A 22002-nucleotide genomic window follows, 5' to 3' on the forward strand; every position below is an offset into this window, starting at 1 on the left:
TAACGACATTGTCCATTATGACTGCATTGCGCACAGGACACTTGAGATTAGACTACAGATCAGTGTAAAGTGTCGCCTGGTCCGATGAACGACGTTTCTTACTGCACTAGGTCTATGGTCATGTCTGGATACGCCGTCATCCAGGGGAATGTCTGGTTGGAACATGCAACATACACCGGACACATGCTGGTGGGGGCTGTGCTATACGTGGGGGACATTCACTGGGGCTCCCAACGGGACCCATGGTATCCTCTAGGCGGATAACTGTCCATGTCACAAGGCTAGTATTGTGGAGTAGTGGTTTGAGGAACCTGGTAGTGAACTCAGTCACGTCTTGGTCAACATCGCCTGATATGAACTCGAGGGAACATATCTGGGACACAAATGTCGTCAGTTCTGCGCCCACAAACCACTGGACCGTATTTTAAGGTACCTGCGTGACCTGCGCATAAACATCTGGTGCCAAATACTTCCCGAAACCTACCGAGGACTTTTCGAATGCATACCACACAGAATTGTTGTTGCACTGCATCCCAGTGATGGGCCAACATACTATTAAGCAGGTGGGCGTAATGTTCGGGCTCATGAGTGTAGGATATAGGCAATTGTACATCTCAGACCACCCACTTTTCCCTTCAGTCTGACCGAGAACAATCAGAGTGTATGCCCAAATATGAAATCACCTTTATATTCGTCGGAGGGAAAAGGGTTGATAAACACAACTGCTAAAAGAAAGATTTCGAAGCCCTCAGATCTCGTTGCACTGGTTCTATGTTTCGAACCAGAGATTGAGCCAAGCACAAATGAAATATATACGGAAAAGTGTTCTAAGGTGCTAGCAACCTCTCCAACAATCCTACAACTGTCGCTGCATTTCCGCTTCTACAGAAAGATTAGGAGGGACAAAATAAATCCTCGTTGTATAGTGGAATAAATGGTTTCACGCCATGTGAATGAACTGACACTTCTCACAAATGATAGAACTTCGTGCTTTTGTTCACGACAAAATCATTTTAAATATTTCATACCCCTATTTTAAGGGATTTTACTCTTCAGAGGAAGGGTGAACTTTGGAGGGGGGGCAGGGTTCTTCATTTGGGCCAGTCCATTGTACTCGATGCATAACGTCTCTCTCTTCTTACCTTCAGCAGCAATCTGCAAACACTGGCTTCCACAGGGCATCAGATGATAACTATTCCCTTCTGTGTACCTGTAAGGAACAAACTGGGCAGGCGGTTCCCACTAATCTCATCACACTTTTCTCCCACTCGTTTCTGGTCTATGGGGATTTTAATGCGCTCTATGTGCCTTGGGGATTCTTACTGCCACGTGCCAACAGGGTAGAGTAATTGACATGGTCTTTCCACCAAAACATGGAACAGAGCACACACCTCAGCATTGTTACAGTGTCATTTTCCGCCATCAGTCTTAGCTTCTTTCTATTAGCTACAGCTGTACTTTGCAAACAACTGTGAAGTACATGGCACGGGGTGCTGCACACTGCACCACTAATTAGTCTTTCTTTCCACTTCGTGGAGTGTGGGAAAGATTGCTTGAACGCTTCTGTTCACGCTGTAGCTAGTCTACTATTGGATTAGAAATTCCTACAGGAGTGATACGTAATATTCCTGTATTACATATGTGTTCAAGGGCCTACCAGTTCAGGTTTTTCAGTGTCTCCTTGGCGCTGTCCCATTGGTAGAACTAATCTATAATCATTTGTGTTGCCCTTCTTTGTGTACACTGACCAGCCGGATCACTATGACCACCCACCATGTAGCCAGTATGTTCGCCTTTGGCAGGTATAACAGCGGAGATGCGTCGAATCATGAAAGCAATGAGGCCTTGGTAGGTCGCTGGAGATAGTTGACACCATATCTGCACATACAAGTCACCTAATTCCCGTAAATTCCGGGGAGGCGGGTGATGAGGTCTGACGCCATGTTCAATCACATTCCAGATTTGTTCATTCAGATCTGGTGAACTGTGGGACCAGCACATCAACTGGAGATGACCAGTTTGTTCCTCGAATCACTAAATCACACTCCTGGCCTTGTGACATGGCGCATTATCTTACTGAGAAATGCCACTGCCATCGGGAAATATGATCGTCATGAAGGGGTGTACGTGGTCTGCAACCAGCGTACGATACTCCTTGGCCATCATGGTGACTTGTAGGAGCTTCACTTGACCCATGGATGCCCATGTGAATGATCCCCAGAGCATAATGGAGCCGCCACCAGCTTGTCTCCGTTCCGCAGTACAAGTCAAGGAGCTATTTCCCTGGAAGACGATGGATTCGCGCCCTTCCATCGGCATGATGAAGGAGGTATTAGGATTTATCAGACGATGCAGTGCTCTGCCAGTGCGCCACCGTTCAGTGTCGATGGTCATGAGCCCATTTCAGTCGTAGTTACCAATATCGTGGTGCTAACATCGGCCCATGCATGGGTCGTCGGCTGTTGTGGTCCATCATTAGGAGTGTTCGGTGCACTGTTTGTTCAGACACACTTGTACTCTGCCCACCGTTAAAGTCTGATGTTAGTTCCGCGACAGTTTGCCACCTGTCTTGTGTTACCAGTCTGCCCAGTCCACGATGTCCAATATCTGTAATGAGGGGTGGCCGCCCAACCCCAAGATGTCTGGAGATGGTATCACCATGGTTTCGCCACGTGCAGAAGACACCACAACACTCCTCGAACACGTGAGAAGTCGTGCTGTTTTCGAAATGCTCGTGCCGAACCTCCAGGCCATCGCAATCTGCCCTTGGCAATCTCAGATTAATCGCGCGCCTTCCCCATTCTACACACTCATCGATACTGCATACACCGTGCGTGTGTCTGACGAGCAATCATATCTCACCAGGTGACGCTGCTATCGCATGGACGAATTTATATCGATAGTAGGACGGTGCCCATAATGTTCTGGTTGACCAGAGTATGTTAAATATCCCCAGTTAGTCGTATTTTGTGCCGGCCCCACACACTTGCACTATTCTAGAATGGGTTGCATAACTGTTTCGTAAGCAATATCTTGTGTGGACTCATTGCATTTCCCTAGTATTCTAACAATAAATCGAAGTCTGTCGCCTTCTTTTCTGCGACTGAGCTTATATGATCCTTCTATTTCATATTCCTACAAAATGTTAGACCCAAGTATTTGTAGGAGTTGACCGATTACAACTGTGACTCACTGATACTGTAGTAGTAGGATAATACTAAATTTCGTTTTGTACACTCTCTTTACATCACACACATTTCTGCAGGGGAAATGGTCAGCAGATTGTGTTCCAATATAGAAACCAACGTACTGTTTTAAACATGACGATATAATGGATATATTTGACTAGTAGTGGTACAGGGTACCCTCCGTCACGCACCATACCGTGGCTTGTGGTGTACCTATGTAGATGTAGATTTTAGTATATTGCTATGGTGATTTCCTTCCTAGCAGAGTCAGCGCAACTAGTGAGCACTGTTCTTGGTTTGTTTCAGGGTTTCCTGTATGTAGCGATGCTACTGCTATCTGCGGCGGCAGTCTCAGGAGAGACCACCACAGCACCCTCCCACCGCTGCCCGCAGGCTTGTGACTGCTCATCAGACGATGGTACACATGTTAGAGTAAGTCTGGAACAACGCTATGCCGTACAGAATACTGGTACCCACGGAAATACAGTTAGAAACATATATGGTAACTGTGTGCAGTAAACGCTTCATTATGTCGGCGTGATTTCACGTTAGCCTTCTGTGTTCCAAGATCCCACGTTTACTATACGTATATAGTAGTTAGGTAGCACTTTAAGAAGTAGATTGTAACGCAAGTAACTGAAAACTGAGTCACGGGTAAGTTCACTATACGTCTTACGGAAAACTTATTCTAGTTTCCAGAATAGATCTTTCACTGTGCAAAAGAGTGTGCGCCAATTTGAAATTTCCTGTCAGATAAAAACTGTTTGCCTAAGGGGGACTGGGTAGGAGCACTGCCCGAGACTGGCATGGTTTCAGGTTCGACTGCCAGTCCGATACTCAGCTGTTATCTGCCAGGAAGTTTCATATTCTCGTGCAACTGCAATAAAAAACAGTGAACGTATATATATATATATATATATATATATATATATATATATATACATACTTCCTACTTTCAATTGCAATCAAGACTATAATAAGATTGGCAAAGGTAATGTTAATCAGAACACTAGGAGGAGATGTGGTCTAAATAACAATAGGTTTATTCATTCTTAACATCACAAGACAGAAAAATGGCCCAAGAAACGTCACACACACATTTTTATTTGTCTAATATGCGGTCTATGGTAAACAAAGTGATCAGCTGGGGATCCTCACAAGACCCTAACCAGAGCTAATCGCTTTACCTGACTTCATACATGTGAATCCGTTGTATGACCCAAAAACTACGCTACTATCAAGCATCTATACTCTACTATTCCATAAAGAAAAATATGGTTCCAAAGAACAGGATGCTGAGAACCATATATTGGAGCCCCATGGAGTAGCAGCGAATACTGTACCCTTCTGCAGGTCAGGGCAGCACATTACGATGCGCTCGGCGACTGGAGTCATGGACGGCAGCAGTCTGTTATTAATGGCGTGCGCCCGCAAAAATGCAAGTACGTGGTCTCGCTTTCAGCTAATTCGGAAGGCAGATACTTCCCTATGAGCCTCTGAAACCCCAGTGCATTCCAGTGTGCAGGTGGACCCATTTGCTGGTCTGCCAAACCAATTTGACTCCGTGCCATGACTATGCGTGACAGAATTTGTCAAATGTTTAGACGGCTACCTCAAATATGTACACCCACACATCACTCGTTCTGTGCGTGATGCTAGAAGCAGTACCTCTGACGGTTCAAATGGTAACCGGAACAGGCTCTAAGTGGCACAGGCTCTAAGTGACACACTAGCAAAGGACACAAGCCTCACCATTTAGGTAAAGGCCTGCAGTTCTTTCCTGCCAGTACAAGAGTGTCCTCTTCTCTTTCTCTCAGCTTTCCTTGCCAGCTTGATAGCATAGCACATTTACATCTTAGACTACTCCCACTTTATCACAAGCCAATCACGAGTTGGAGCGCGGTATTAGAAGCTGGGAGACCGCCCCTTGCTCTGCATACCCAGATTTGACCAACCAGCGACTTTAAAAATTAATTGGGAGAAAAGGATAGAAGATCGTGACCTCTTTCCATGCGTTTGTGCTGTGTTTTTGCTAAAAGCATGACGTGGATGGAACCACAGCCCTCCATAAAAAGATCGTTATCTCCGCCGTTGCGTCCATTTCGAACTTTCCAAAGAACAGCCATAGACTTGCTAACAGCCTCATGCCTTCACAAATACGTTTTGTAGCAGAGCTGGACGTCTGGGCGCCACTGACCTGTCCCACGGAAATTCGCAGAAACACACAGTCTTCTCATCGGCTTCCTGCCTAACAAGAGCCCATCCTCTGCTTTATTGCCGGTCATCAATGCTCTGCCCATAGCAACGGCGACTCCTCCTCGGCGCTAGTCAGCCCACCTGGACGTGGCCACTGATTGACCGGCGCCATCAAACATTTCTGCACAATGAGACGGAGGAACTGGGCAGTGTGCAAATATTTTCACCCAGGTTCCGCAGAAATAACGCTCCCCTCGGCCCTCAGCTGCTGTATGCCTTTACTGCAGTCGTTTAAATCGGCACCCTCTTCCTTTGAACGGAGTTAAAGCTTACTACTATTCCTTCACTAGAGCACACAAGTAAGAGCGTTAACTACTACCAACCATTTCATCATATGAAACAAGTCAGATCGTATCCAGGTATAACAAAAAAGTAATAAAGATCATCTTCTCTAAGAACATTAAGAAGTGTAACATATCAGAAGTGAGAGTGCTCTGCAATCTCTCAGTAGTATCCCAGTGAAATTCAAGTGTGTACATACATAATTCTCTTCACAGATAATCTGTTCATATTACCACTGTTTAATTTTTAAGACAAATGTCGTATTAAACCACATATCCTTGAATAAGAATTACCATAATTGATAGGCATCACCTGAAAATGTGGCATCTATTTTAGGCGAAATTAGGTTATATTTTCGGTTAAATTAGCATCTACTTTTTTGGAAATCATTAGACAGAAATTTAAGAGAATGTGCACTGTTAGTGCTCAGAGTTGTATTGTAGTTGTACAAGATATGCTGTCTTCCGATCACCCTCTGTACCGGGTGATTCAAAACGAAAGAAGACGTTTCAGTTGTTTATTACATACTGTAAAAGATAGCAAACCATGGAGCTTGTCAGTGAATAAGGAAGGTTCTATGTTTTGATAACGCTGCGCTGTTATTTGTTTGTGCCAACATGGCAACTACACCACAATAGAAATTTTTCGTATGTTGTAATTTGCATGACGTCAAGCCATTGTTAATGTCCAAAGTGCACGCCGCCATCAATTCAGGAACAACCTGCCTCTGCAAAAGCAGATTTATGACTGGCATACAACATTCTTGGGAGTTGGTTGCATATACAAAGGGAAAAGCAGTTGTCGGCCATGCATGTATGATGAAATGTCGAGGATATCCGATATGTATTCTTAAGGAGCCTTCTGAAGTCCACAAGACAGGCAGGCTAAAATTATCGGCTTCCTCGAACAACTATGTTGTGTGTTCTGAAACAAAGTCGTCGCTCCGGTATTGAGCAGAGATGTCATGGGCATACCCGGAGTTCAGAGGAGCATTGCACAGCGCGACAGGTATGGGAGATCGGCGTTCAGTCGAGCCTACTCGGCCGACAGCCCCATCCACCCTCTCAATTACGTCGACTGGCCATATTTGTGTGGCAGACTGCCATTCCGAGGAGCCTGCTCCCCCACCCCCCACCAGCCACTTACAAAACCTGACCTCCGTCCATTGACTCAGAGATGGAAGACGAGTATGACAAGACGACATGCTGATGCATGATGCACCTGTCACGTCACTCCCAACAGAAGAGTGGACGCGCGGGAAGATGGCCAGCATGCTGTTCCGCTCGATGGCGGATGGCAAAAAGGGTCGGGAACTGGAACGCATACTGGCATCAGAAAGGGGCCCAAGAAGAAGAGTCACCTCGTTGTCTCTACCATTGGTGGCAGAAGGCGCACCATTGCCGATGACAGCGTGGCAGAGCTCGCCTGTATCATTATCACATCTCGACAGGCTGCCAGGAACAGCATGACGTCCTCCCCACTACCCACAACGACTGCCAACCACTTCAAAGTGCCGGACGATGCCCAGATGGTAGTCACCACCCACGCAGCAGGAGACCACGGCCGCTGCTCAAGGAGACGACTCTGCAGAAGAAGATGCGGCCGACTCCCGATCGGCAACCACAGCAGGTCGGTCGCAGCGAAGGCTATTGCGTATAGTCTTCGAGGTGGCAGAAGATTAAAAGGGGCTCGTACAGAGTCTGAAGCAGAGTGCCACCATAGGCTACCCTTGGGGGCTGCAGGAGGCAACCTCGTGCATGCGCAAGCTGTGAGCGCAGAAGCTTTAATTAAGGTGATTGGCGAGGCATCAAACCAATGAACGTGTTGGTACCCACACACAGTTGTCCCTGAGAGGCTTCTCAAGATAGTCTTCCGTGGCTTCCCCAGAATACCTGAGCCAGGTTCCTGAAATAAGAATGAACTTCACCATGAGAAACGTGACTTGTATGAAATTGCACTTCTTGCACAAGGAGTCACCGTCTCTGCTGGTGATCACCACTGACACCCCAGAGAATAGGCAGCTCTACCTGATTTAGAGGGTGGCAAACATGAAATTCACAGCTGAATACTTCAAGCAGGAGAAAGGCTTGGTGCAGTGCTTCTGCTGCCAGGATATGGGGTACGTGGCTTGCCACTACTCTTTCCCCGAGGTCTGTGTGAAGTGCACTGCAGGCAGGAACTATCTGTTCCCCAGGACGCACACCCCAAAGCCTGCGAACTGTGGCTGCCCGCATGTGGCAAGTTACCATGGCTGTGAGGTAATTAAGGCAAACCGCAGCTCACCAACATAGGCAGCCACCCAAACAGTAGGCCGCTGCTGGCCGCTGACGCTGCTTCCACTACCCCACCCAAGTGGGCACCAGACGACAGCGTGCCCACCCCACAAAGCGTATCCGAGAGGGCACACCCAAAGAGCATCGCATCAGTTCAGCAGAACGAAACGATGGGAATTCCATAAATTAGGGCTTTGGAGGGAGAGCTGGAATTCCAAAACACTTATCAGTGATAAAATGCCTGTAACAGGAAAATGTGGTGCCGAAGCTGTAAACCTGGACTAAGGAACAATAGAAGAATGACATTTGGTCGGATGAATCTCGTTTCGCATTGGCTGAGCTTATGTCCCAATAGTGAAATATGGCTGGGGTTTGGTGCTGATTTGAGCAGCGACATGGTGGTATTCCATGGGCGCCAAGGTTACTCTGCAAGGTCGCAATTACTGCCAAGGATTATGTGACGATTCTGGCTCATCAGGACCATCCTATCGTAAAATATTTGTTGTCCAATGGCGATGCTTTGTTGCAAGACGATAGGATCCCTGTTCACACAGCTCGCATAATCCAGGACTGGTTTTGTGAGCACGAAGATGAAATGTCGCATCTCCCCTAGCACCACAGTCACCAGATCCCAATATTATTGAGCCTTTGAGGTCTACGTTGGAGAGAAGGATCCACCTCCATTACCGTTACCTGAACTTGCTACTTTTTTTTGCAGGAAGGAGCATTTAAGATGCTTATTAGAACCATACAGGACTTGTATTTATCCATTCCGAAACGACAGGAAGCTGTTTTGAATGCCAACGGCTTTCCCACAACATATTAGGCATGCTAATGTGTTGTGTTTTAGTATTTCCATATTTTGTCGTTGTATTCCACCCCTCCCCCCACAGCCATACATTGGGAAGAGACTACAGCCCTTTCGTAACACAGTTCATGAAGTTTGAAATTCCATTTTACTTAGCGTCTCCAGTTAGAATTCGATGAACACGTTTCTGCTGCTCTGACTGTACAAACCTGTGACGAAGTGCGCGGCTCTCCTCTGGACTTGCTGTGCTCGCAGGTGGTGTGCGATCGCGGTGGTATGTCCGGCTCCGTGCCCACGGGCGAGATGCCCGCCGCCCTGGTACGACAGCTTCGCATTGTCGCTCCCGCTCGCGGACCACCCAATCACCTCACCATCGGGCCGCTCTTCCACAACTTCTCCAGCCTGCTCTCGCTCGTCGTCACCAATTCCGGAGTGCCTGCTCTCGGCTCCAGGTCCTTCGTCGGACTCATCGCGCTCCAAGTAAGTACAGTTACAATAAGCATTTGTTACCAATATTTGAAGGTAAGAAGACTATTAAATACGTTTAAGGTAAGAAGCACCCGTAGTCTATCGGTAGTGTCTTTGACTAATAATCAAAACTTCCTCTTTCCCGGGTTCGAACACCGCTACAGCTTAAATTCAGTATAAAAATCAAGTAAAGGCGGCTGAAGGCTTCCGGCAAAAGAAGTCACCCTCATTCTGCCAACAGCCTCGACGAAGAGAGCGGAGGAGGAGACTGAGTTTCAGCGCAGTCTCTTGCCCTGAGGGTGGGAAACTGTCCCTATAGGCGGAAGAATAAGCAATGATCAACGGCGTGAGTACGCAGAAGGCAATGGGAAAAACTGCATTAAAGACACCTAACGTGTGTCCACAGGACATGTGGCCTTTAATTGATCTCTCCATTGGCAAAAAGCTCCAGACTAGTCCGCCACTCGGATCTCCGAGAGATGACTGCCAAGGGGAAGATGACTGTGAGAAAAGAGGAATACGTTCTACGAGTCGAGGCGTGGAATGTCGTAAGTTTGAACGTGGTAGGGAAGCTAGAAAATCTGAAAAGGGAAATGCTGAGGCTCAGTCTAGATACTGTGGAGGTCAGCGAAGTGAAATGGAAAGAAGACAAGGTTTCTGGTCAGATGAGTGTAGGGTAATACCACCAGCAGCAGAAAATGGAATAACGAGAGTGGGATTCGTTATGAATAGGAAGTAAGACACAGAGTGAGTTCTACATTTACGTGGATACTCTGGAAATCGCACCTAAGTGCCTGGCAGAGGGTTCATCGAATCACCTTCACAATAGTTCAGTATTATTCCACTATCGAACATCGCGCGGACACAACCGAACAACTGCACCTTTCCGTGTGGGCTCCGATTTCCCTTATTTTATCAAAAATGTTTCAAATGGCTCTGAGCACTATGGGACTTAACTGCTGTGGTCATCAGTCCCCTAGAACTTAGAACTACTTAAACCTACCTAACCTAGGAACATCACACACATCCATGCCTGACACAGGATTCGAACCTGCGACCGTAGCGGTCGCGCGGTTCCAGGCTGTAGCGCCTAGAACCCCTCGGCCACTCCGGCCGGCCTCCTCTATTTTATCGTGGTGATCGTTTCTCCATATGTAGGTCGTCCTCAACAAAATATTTTCGCACACGGAGGAGAAAGCTGGTGGTGGGAAGATTCCACCGCAACGAAAAACGCCTTTGTTTTAATGATGCCCAGCCCAAATCCTGTTTCATTTCAGTGACACACTGTCCCTATTTCGCGATATTGCAAAACGTGCTGTCCTGCTTTGAACTTTTTCGATGTACTCCGTCAGTCCTATCTGGTAAGGATCCCACACGCGCAGCAGTATTCTAAAAGAGGACGGACAAGTGTAGTTTAGGCAGTCTCTTCAGTAGATCTGTTACATTTTCTAAGTGTCCTTCCAATAAAACGCAGTCTATTGTTTGCCTTCCCCACAACATTTTCTATCTGTTCCTTTCAATTTGCCGGCCGAAGTGGCCGTGCGGTTAAAGGCGCTGCAGTCTGGAACCGCAAGACCGCTACGGTCGCAGGTTCGAATCCTGCCTCGGGCATGGATGTTTGTGATGTCCTTAGGTTAGTTAGGTTTAACTAGTTCTAAGTTCTAGGGGACTAATGACCTCAGCAGTTGAGTCCCATAGTGCTCAGAGCCATTTGAACCATTTGAACCTTTCAATTTAGGTTGTTCGTAATTTTAATTCCTAGGTATTTAGTTGAATTTACGGCCTTTAGATTTGACTGACTTATCGTGTAATTGAAGTTTAATGGATTCCTTTTAGCACTCATGTGGATGACCTCACACTCTTCGTTATTGAGGGTCAATTGCCAATTTTCGCTCTATTCACATATGTTTTCTTAACAGTTTTGCAATTTGTGTTGATCTTCTGATGAGTTTACTAGACGATAAACAGTTTCATCTGCAAACAACCTAAGACGGCTGATCAGATTGTCTCCTAAATTGTTTATCTAGATAAGGAACAGCAGAGGGCCTGTAACACTTCCTTGGGGAACGCCAGAAATCACGTCTGTTTTTCTCGATGATCTTCCCTCATTTACTACGAACTGTGACCTCTCTGACAGAAAATCACGAGTCCAGTCACATAACTGAGACGATATTTCATAAGCACGCAATTTCACTAAAAGCCGCTTTTTGTTACTGTATCAAAAGCCCTTTGGAAATCTAGAAACACAGAATCAATTTGAAATACCCTGTCAATAGCACTCAACACTTCGTGTGTGTAAAGAGCTCGTCGTGTTTCACAAGATCGATGTTTTCTAAATCGGTGTTGACTGCGTGTCAATAAACAGTTTTCTTCGAGGTAATTCATAATGCTCGAATACAATATATGTTCCAAAACCCTGCTACGAATCGATGTTAATGATATGGGCCTCTAATTTAGTGGATTACTCCTGCTACCTTTCTTGAATATTGGTGTGACCTGTGCTACTTTCCAGTCTTTGGGTACGGATCTTTCATCGAGCGAACGGTTGTATATGATTGTTAAGTATGGAGCTATTGCATCAGCATACTCTGGAAGTAACCTAATTGGTATGCAATCTGGACCAGATGATTTGCTTTTACTAAGTGATTTAACTTGCTTCACTACTCCGAGGATATCTACTTTACTCATGTTGACAGCTGTTCTCGATTCGAATTCTGGAAAATTTACTTCGTCTTCTTTTGCGAAGGCATTTCGAAAGGCTGTGTTTAGTAACTCTGCTTTGGGAGCACAGTCTTCGATAGTATCTCCATTGCTGTCGCGCAGAGAAGGCATTGATTGTTTCTTGCCGCTAACATACTTCACATACGACCAGAATCTCTTTGGATTTTCTGCCAGGTTTCGAGACAGTTTCGTTGTGGAGACTGTTATAGGCATCTCGCATTGAAGTCCGCGCTAAATCTCGAGATTCTGTAAAAGATCGCCAATCTTCGGGGTTTTGCGTCTGTTTAAATTTGGCATGTTTGTTTCGTTGTTTCTGCAACAGTGTTCTGAACAGTTTTGTGTGCCAAGGAGGATGAGTTCCGTCGTTTGTTAATTTATTTGGTATAAATCTCTCTATTGCTGCCGATAATATTTCTTTGAATTGAAGCCACATCTAACCTACACACACAATGTTAATTTGAAAGGAGTGGAGAATGTCTCTCCGGAAGGCGTCATGTTAATTTTTATCTGCTTTTTTGAATAGGTATATTTTTCGTTTCTTTTTGGAGGAATTGGGGGTTTCAATATTCAATCTCGCTACGACAACCCTGTGTTCACTAATCCCTGTACCCGTTTTGATGCTCGTTATTAATTCAGGATTATTTGTTGCTAAGAGGTAAAGCGTGTTTTCACAACCGTTTACTATTCGAGTGGGCTCATGGTTCAAATGGCTCTGAGCACTATGGGACTTAACATCGCAGGTCATCTGTTCCCTTGACTTAGGACTGCTTAAACCTAACTAACCTAAGGACATCACACACGTCCATGCCCGAGACAGCATTCGAATCTGTGACCGTAGCAGTTGTGCGGTTCCGGACTGAAGCGCCTGGAACCGCTCGGCCACTGCGGCCGGTCGTAGGCTCGTGACTGACTTCTTGAAATAATTTTTAGGGAATGCGTTTAGCACAATTTCGGATGATGTTTTATGTATACCTCCGGAATTAAGCATGTACTTTCGCCAAAATATCGAGGGTAAATAAAAGTCACCACCAACTACCATTGTATGAGTCGGGTACGTGTTTGAAATCAAACTCAAGTTTTCTTTGAACCTTTCAGTAATTTTATCATCTGAATTGGGAGGTCAGTAAAAGGATCCAATTATTATTTTATTCCGGTTGCCAATGCTATCTCACCATCTCACCGGAACTATGTACTTCAATTTCGCGACAAGATAAAGTACTTCTAACAACAACAAACACGCCACCACCAACTGTATTTAGGCTATCCTTTCGGAACGGAACACGTATGTTCCTCGCAAAAATTTCGGCCTGAACGTATCTCCGGCTTTAGAGCGTTGTGCTCGTTCCCCTCAATATTGCATCAGTGGCATCACTAGCAGAGATTGCAACGGCTTTCGGTCGGTCCCAAGTGATGTCATCAGTGACAACACAAAACTCGTCACAGTGCTTACTCACTTGGGTGAACATGCGGATGAGATCGGCTATATCATCCTCGCCCCATCTGCGGACAATAAATACAGTCTACCAAAACAGAACTCCTCTGCTGACTTAACCGCTGCCCCGAGGAACAGTTACACCGTGTCACCCATAACGAAGGTTTAATGGACAGGTCCGTTGCAACTAAGGAGTCGGTGAAGCACTCAATTCGATTTACACCCAGCCTCGGATGTACGATATTTCAGAACCGGGGCAAAAAACTTTATAGTGCCGACCCCCTCCCCTGCTCCCCCTCGAGCGTTTGTGATAGGACGTCAAAATTCTTAAAAAAAATTCAAAAATATGTCCATTTCTGAAGAGTTTCATATATAAAACATATGTTCAGGGAAATGTAAGACATGTTATTTGGCCTTAAGTGTGCCAAAGAGCAGCGCCACGCCGCTTCACACAGCATTCTTCTGCTGCACGCCGCTGTATTTCGCTCTTTGGAATTCAAAAGTGTATTTTTTTTTTTATGGGAGTCATCAAACCGATACTCAGGACAGTGGGAATTAAAATATCCTGTGATGCCTTTCCTGCTGCCAGTCGACCGGTTTGACATCCTACCCCCCTTCCCTCCCCCTTAAAAAAAACTCACAATTAATACAGAGTGGGATCATCTGTGACCGGGAGAACAAGAACGCTTCAGAAAACTTGCGCTCTTTATTGCCCATTAGCTAATAACTTCCTCTTTTGTGAGACATCAAATTACATACAAGAAACATAAAAGCAGTAAAGACAAGAGCCAAGCAAGACAGTACAGTCCTTAGATCCCAGCATGCTGGTTGTAGGGGGGAAGAGACCAAACTGCGAGGTCATCGGTCTCATCGGATTATGGAAGGACGGGGATGGAAGTAGGCCGTGCCCTTTCAAAGGAACCATCCCGGCATTTGCTTGGAGCGATTTGGAGAAATCACAGAAAATCTAAATCAGAGATCAGAACAAATTGCAAAACGATTTAGAAAAGATATCTGAATGGTGCGAAATTGGCAATTGACCCTAAATAATGAAAAATGTGAGATCATCCACATGAGTGCTAAAAGTAATCTGTTAAACTTCAGTTACACGATAAATCAGTCTAATATAAACGCCGTAAAATCAACTAAATACATAGAAATTACAGTTATGAACAATTCAAATTGGAAAGAACACATAGAGAATGTTGTGGGGAAGGCAAACCAGAGACTGCATCTTACTGGCAGAACACTTAGAAAATGTAACGCACTACTAAAGATACAGCCTACACTACGCTTGTCCTCTTTTGGAGTACTGCTGCGCGGTCTGGGATCCTTATCACATAGGGCTGAGAGAGTACAACGAGAAAGTTCGAAGAAGAGCACCACGTTTTGTATTATCGCGAAATAGGGGAGAAAATATCACGGACATGATACAGGATTTAGGAGTTTTTCGTTGCGGCGTAATCTTCTCACGAAATTTCAGTCACCAATTTTCTCCTCCGAATGCGAAAACATGGGTTGACGCCGACCTACATAGGGACAAGCGATCATCATAATGAAATAACGGTAATGGGAGCTCACGCGGAAAGATGTAGGTGTTCGTTTTTTCCGCGCTATTCGAGGGTGGAATAATGGGGAATTATTGTGCATTTGGCTCGATGAGCCCTCTGCCAGGCACTCAAGTGTGATTTGCAGAGAATCCATGCAGATTTAGGGTGCGTGGGATAACCGCAATAATGTTCCTGCTGTCATACGAAATCGCACCGCAGATCATAACTCCAGGTGTAGGTCCACTCTGTCTAGCACACAGACAGCTTGGTTGCAGGCCTCTCAGTTGGCCATCACTGGCACTGAGACAGGACCAACTTTCACCAGAAAAAACAACATACTTCCAGCAAGCTCTCGCTTTATGACCACTTGGCTCCTTTTGAAAAAATATATAAAAAGCCTGGAGAACAATGAAGTCTCGATACTTGATATACGAAATTTATTGACACTCTAAAAGATAGCTGAATGAGAGGAAGACTGCCAATTTTATTGGAATGAAAACCAAGGTGAATTTGAACAAATTAAAGAATGAGAACCCTAGTCAAGAAATAATTTGATTTCGAAATTTGAGGAAGAGAGAACGGCTTTGTGTACCACAGCATTTGATTACTTACAGAAATGGGCTATTTCTTTCAATAAATATCAAGCATTTGATTGAATGACGCTGTCTGAAACCTCAGGCTGGGTGGTGATTGAAAACACTATTATATACATGACTAAAAATGGTGTTAAGGTAATTGTTTTCAGGAACATATATCTGAAGAGAATTTTAGAAACTAAGTGTGACTCGGAAGAATGGAAGTTTAAACACCCCATGGAAGAAAGGTGGATTTACATAAGGAAACCGAAAATCCTGAACACAAATTATGCAAGTATTTGTATTCTATCCCTGCACAAAACGCCACTATGGAAAGAGTATTTTGCTGATGTCGGCCCAGAGGACTGATGAAAGAAACCGACTGAAGCCAGGGCCTGTGGAAACATTCTTACTATGCCAGTTTAACTACAGACTCACTTGTTTGGAGGTTCACAAATATGTAAAACGGAAAAAAAGAGTTGCTGAAAAAGGTGAAATCTTCCGAAAAATGTGGCGTACCAACTACTTCTGTGGCAATAAGTTCCATGTAATTGTACTCTAAATAAAAATTAATTATATTAAATATTTTACTTCATTTCTACACCCTTATCTCAGAGTTTCTCGACAAGGTCCCAGCTTGCAGCGGTCTTACTGATCGCTAGAACAGTTAACGTTACCTGTATGCAACAATTACGTATGTCGCATAGCAACAGGGACATGAAAACAAAACACTGGCGGTGCACAACGTAACCAGACGTGACCAAGAGTGCATGTTCCCCGTGATGTAACGTTCTGTTCTTGTAGGTTTGCTATGATTAATGAGTTGGAGAAAGTGAGTTGTAATATGGAAACAAATTTCCGGACATGTTCATATAACAATTCCTTGGTCTACATGTGAAGAATGTGTCGTGCAATTTGTGCAGTACTTTTTTGTTACAACCTGTATAGCTTCGTTGGTTGACATAACCACGCTGCAAACTTTGTAGGCCGTACGTCGAAACAGTCTGACAACTAGAATATTCAGCCAGCCTGACAGCTATCCGTTTGAATTACGGTTAGTGATAATGTAGCTCATGCGATGCATTTTCGCGATCATGGTTTACATTCGGTCACTGATTTTGAACTTAAACGTAGCGTATCTTTACAGTTTGTCTACCATGTTTCAACCATTTTGTAAGGTTTTTATCCATGCTTTATTGTCTAATGAGCTGTGGTAGGGAAACAAAGGGGAAACAAATGGTAGCACCAAAATTTTTCTTTTAACAGGGTGGCTTTATTGGAGTGAACAGTTACACTAATTTTCAATCTTTCAAAATCAGCTTTAGTTCTTCAAGGCAAGCAGCTGCGATTAATCAAAACAACAAACACTTTTAATACAGTAGCAAAGGGCAAGCTGGGAAGACAATGAAATTTAAATAACAACTCTTCACAAATATGGCTTCACACATAAGATTAAATTTATGATGGTTAAAATTTTTTAAAAAAACTTTCAACAAATATCCCTTAATTCCTTTAGTAAAACAATAAGTGACAGGCCTAACGAGAAAGTGCAGTCCACCCCAACATTTCCACAGATCATAAACACAAGTTGTACAATTTAACCCCAAGGATTTGCCAAGATAAAATTTCCTAAACGTAAAAGATAAATCATTACACTAAAATGCTGCATCAGTTAGCAACATAAAAATTCACAAGGAGCCCAAGGCTAGATTTTAACATTTCTGACATCGCAGCAGTAGGCAATATAAAATTAGCTCAGTTAACAAAATACAATTACACCAAAACTCAAATACAAGTTAAAATTTAACGCGCACGGCGACAACCGCCAGCTTACAATAGCTCAAAACATTATTCAGTCTCATAGGTGCGCAGATGTCATTACCAAGGGGAGTGTGCGAACCAACTTGAAGCAACTATAACATGGCGTAGACCAAATTACAGATTCGGCAGTCTATGCAGAGAAGTCGGCGAGAAACGGTAAACAAGTCAGGAAACGATCACCGTCGCTCACATACACACTCGCGCACGGGTACAGAGGAGCCAACCTTAGGCCAGGGAGATAGGACAGGCAGGATGCAAAAAAACAATTCGTCTCGGGGCCCACCGAACCACTGGATGGGAACTACCAAAATTCACTCACCTTAAACCTTACGTACGACGCCCGGGCGAGGAAACGGGAAATCGTATGGGCACAGGCCAGCAAAAACCCCAGACAAACACCCAGAATCCCATAAATTCCAAAACATAATTTAATCAATTATACCCCAGAACTTGGAACAAGCGAAATTACAGGCCACAGGATCAAAAGGCACTCTGCAGAAGAATAAGGAGGGGAAAAGGTTAAACAAAGTTCTGCAACGGCACAATAGAACGCAAAGAAAAACACACTAAGTAAGGTACATCACCCCACATGTGGGGCGGCGGGTGGAATTGATTGTTGTAATGTAGAAAAGGATGCATTTCCCTGCTGTTTAACCATATGTGGGGCTGCGGGTGGAATTATGTTGTTTAAAATGTTCCTATTATTTATGCTGTCTTTTGCCGTTCTCAACACTGGCTCTCTAACTACAATATTGGCAACCAGAAAGTGATTAGCAAAATGTGAAGCCTGTAATTAGAATTCCTAGTGCCCACTTCATCTGAGAAATACACTTATAGCTACAGCTTATAGCTCTGAGGAATTAGGAGATTGTCTGGGATTCATAATCAAAAACGATCGTGTAAAAAAGTTCTCTGTATTCTGAAAGTCACAGATGAAAAAAAAGAATCCACACAATCTGACTAACAGAGCAGTTCAGAGTCTAATGCGCTGATGCAACTATAACTGTCCAAATTAAATATTTAAATGAATGCTCGCCATAATTTGATGATAATGTTCATCAAACGCCACGCTAAATAATGGTAGAATGTCTGTCCCGCGGCGGCACGTGAAAATACGACATATGCAAACTGAAGATAGATAATTAAAGTCATCCCAGAATTAACACTTCACTCGAAAATGATTTCATGGTTACGCGTATCCCGAGTAACTTAATACGGTATCCGAGGCTGTTTGTAGCAATGATACCGACGCGACACGACTCCCGACACAGATGGTGTGCTATCCAGCGTCTGGAGAGAACTGGGGCCTTGTTTCTCGCGCAACGTTCTTATATATAAAGCCACGTTGCGGACGGCTAAGGGAACACCTGATCAAATCGGCTCTCCCAACTAGCCGCTGGGCTAGTAAAGCACCACTTTATAAGTTATTGAATAAATCATACCTTCTTTTGCTGATGGCAGATGAAGCTCTCAATTTAAATGCGCAATCAGCACACAGGTAAGTAATCATAATAAAAGGCTGATGTGGCTAAGTCAATTATTTTGGGCGAGAGAATTAATTTAATTACACTACACGCAGTAGACGAGCACTGAACCTGCCCTTTGGAGATACGCTATCGCTATAGTTTTACAGTTATTGAGTTGAAACTTCTCACATCTTCATGATTATAGTGGATCTCCCTTCTACTTAAATTTAAACATCCTAGCCTTATTTATTAGCCTACTTTATCTTGCATCCTTAATTTTTAAGACAAAAACCAGAAAATCATGAATTTCAACTAAAATCTTAATTTGTGGGATACAGAAGATGTTTCTATTAATTTATTAAGAAAAATGAATCTAAATACAAATTTTTAAGTTTCTAGCTCTTTTCTGTTGCGCCAATGATTTTTACAGAAAAACGTCCAAATTTCGAAAATGGTTAAAGTTATCGAACTGATATTCAACACATATTAATTTAGTATTTCTCCTGACATGCTAGAAACGTTTTAGGTTATTTACTTGATTTTTAAAGTATTGCGCAACATTTATGACGTCAGAGCTAGTTACAGCGGACTAGGGTGGCACACAATGGAAAGACCGATATGAATTTATTACGGCGTGAGCAGACCGCTTCCCTACATCACCCTCTACTTAAAAAAATTTTTTTCTTTGAATGTTAATGAACGAAAAAAAAATTTAATTACAAAAAGGGAAGCAAGAGTACAGCTTAACTCCCTATGAAAAATTAAAATTGAAATGTAAACATATAGAAATATTAAAAGAAAACTGATTACCTACTTCAATTATTTAAATTACTGGCATGTTCACTGCCTCTTAAGCAATATTATCCCTCAAAGTTTAAGCAAAATCAAAGAAACACTTTGGCATACATATCGCCTTAGACAAACACATAAAAATATGTAAAATTATGAAAATCTTAAATCCACTAAATACATTTTTACATACACAAATTCAAAGAAAATAACACAGTTATTCAAGATACATAAGCAGATGATTATATCTTAGCAGTCTTTTCTACACCTGAAAGAAAATTTGACAAATCATTTTTACACACGTGGTTGTGCGTCCTTCACGTTCACTCTAAATTATATGGGGAAAGGGGAGGGGTCACTGTGAGTTGTGTCCAAGTCACTCCACGCTTTCACGCAGCTACCAGGCTGCCAGTATCTGGTTTGTCCCGTAGAACAAACAAAAAGAGTGCCTCAGACTGTTCACTTATTATCTAAGGGTGGGTCACAATGAAATGGGGATATATACATTTTATCCTTCAATATTTTGCTGGAACGAAGTTAACAGAACTTTTTCAATTTTACTCTCGTGGTTACTTAATTGTCATAAAATCGGTAAACAAATGGCTCAAAACGCCGTTAGTCACGTACTAGAGAAAATTTATGCTCAAGGCATACAATCATCAATCCTATTTAATTTCAATTTATTATTTCTGGGCCGGAACACTGAACCAATGCTCGGTACATTCCTGACAAATCTGTATTTTATTAACTTAACTAATTCATCTTTGATGACCTTATTCTTAGAGATAGTATGAGTATATTTGATTAGTAGTTGTATTCTCATCTTCTTTGTACATGTGAGTAACTTGTGGTAATAGTACAGTTCTGAGTGTTCAAAACACACTACGTTTAGTTGACTACGAAATCCACTTATTGGTCCTCAGCTGCTGTGTCAATTCCACATCTGCAATTATGTACTTACTTCATCGAAGTGTATTTATGCTGAGCTATAAATAGTGTTTCACGTCTGCCATTATGTTACTCAATTATGTTGCTAGTTATGTACTTATTTAACACTTACTCTATTAACATTTAAAGCACAGGATAGCACATTTATTTCATATCTATAGTGTATTGCAGCTGATGAATTTGCTCACGTGGCAATCAATTTCCACTCGATCGGACGCTGAAACCTCAGGTAGACTCTCTCGACCTACCACTAAAGTGTATTACGTAATTATGGCCAAGCGTAATGCTATATTCCTTAAACCTATAGGACACCATGAGCTGCTCTGTCTCATCTAATATAAGGGTACCTATGGTCGCATTCACGCCTCCAACTCATAACCTCAATACGTGTAGGTGTGTCCTGTCGCACACTACACCAAAATAATGGCCAGCTCCAACCTTATAAATACTTCAGGGACGTGTCCTTCACGTCTCAACCACAAACACTGTTCAGTTCTATTACACTGCCATTCCTTGCTACACAAGGTGAGTTTATTCTTACAACTTATCTACATATTTTTCACAACACTAAGCAATCTCTTTTACCATTAATTAGTTAGCTCTACAGCATACAATAGGTTTCACTGCCACTTCAGATCCTGCTTGAACACGGATTCGTACATCTTTTTAAAATATTATTGTGGGACCATTTCCAATAAAACAACAACTTTGTTCTTATAATATTACCAGGGTTCTATACATACTTGTTACTCAAATACGTTGTATCTTAATTACATCATACTTCTCTGTTGTTTATATTACTGTTAGGTTTGTCACATTAGGTATTTTTCTTCACTAATCGGTGGATAGAATGGTTACAGAACTCATGGCTTGATAGCAAGGACAGAAAATTTCTGTATTGCAAAGAAGAAGTCGAAACCTTGGGTGGATAGGAAAGATGAAGATTGAGTGAGATCTGAAAAGGAAAGAAGATCTCACACAGCTGGGACTGCACAGCTGCCGCACTGTGTAGAGGTTACAGAGCAATTTCCTCGCTATAGAATTCATTGGTTTCAGAAAATCTTCATATTGGAGAGAAGGGGTCGAAATTTTTGTGGATAGGAAAGATGAAGAATGAGTGAGACCTGAAATGGAAAGAAGATCTCACACAGCTGGGACTGCACAGCTGCCACACTGTGTAGAGGTTACAGAACAACCTCCTCCCTACAGAATTCATTGGTTTCTTTATTTATTTTCTTTGATTTTTCCTTGGTTTTGACAAGGACTAACTGACCTATTTCAAAACTAGTGGGTACAACTTTTGCGTCATGACGCTTCTTCCTTTCCAATGCTCTTTTTCTTATATTTGCCCTAGCCTTTAACTTCTTCTCGTCTGTGGATATTTGCGTTAGAATAGGGAATTCTACCATATCTGCAATCACATTG

General features: G+C 43.2%; 1 protein-coding gene across 1 annotated transcript in view; it reads left to right on the top strand.

Moving 5' to 3' along the window:
- LOC124594256 (insulin-like growth factor-binding protein complex acid labile subunit) overlaps positions 1 to 22002 on the top strand; it is a 236441-nt gene that overhangs the window by 118067 nt on the left and 96372 nt on the right. Inside the window, exons 2-3 of the mRNA XM_047132619.1 lie at positions 3495 to 3620; positions 9063 to 9287. Coding sequence (XP_046988575.1) covers positions 3513 to 3620; positions 9063 to 9287 — 333 coding nt within the window. The 5' untranslated portion in view covers positions 3495 to 3512. The remainder of the gene's footprint in view (positions 1 to 3494; positions 3621 to 9062; positions 9288 to 22002) is intronic.

The sequence above is a fragment of the Schistocerca americana genome, chromosome 2 (genome assembly GCF_021461395.2).
Source record: "Schistocerca americana isolate TAMUIC-IGC-003095 chromosome 2, iqSchAmer2.1, whole genome shotgun sequence".
Taxonomy (NCBI): Eukaryota; Metazoa; Arthropoda; class Insecta; order Orthoptera; family Acrididae; genus Schistocerca; species Schistocerca americana.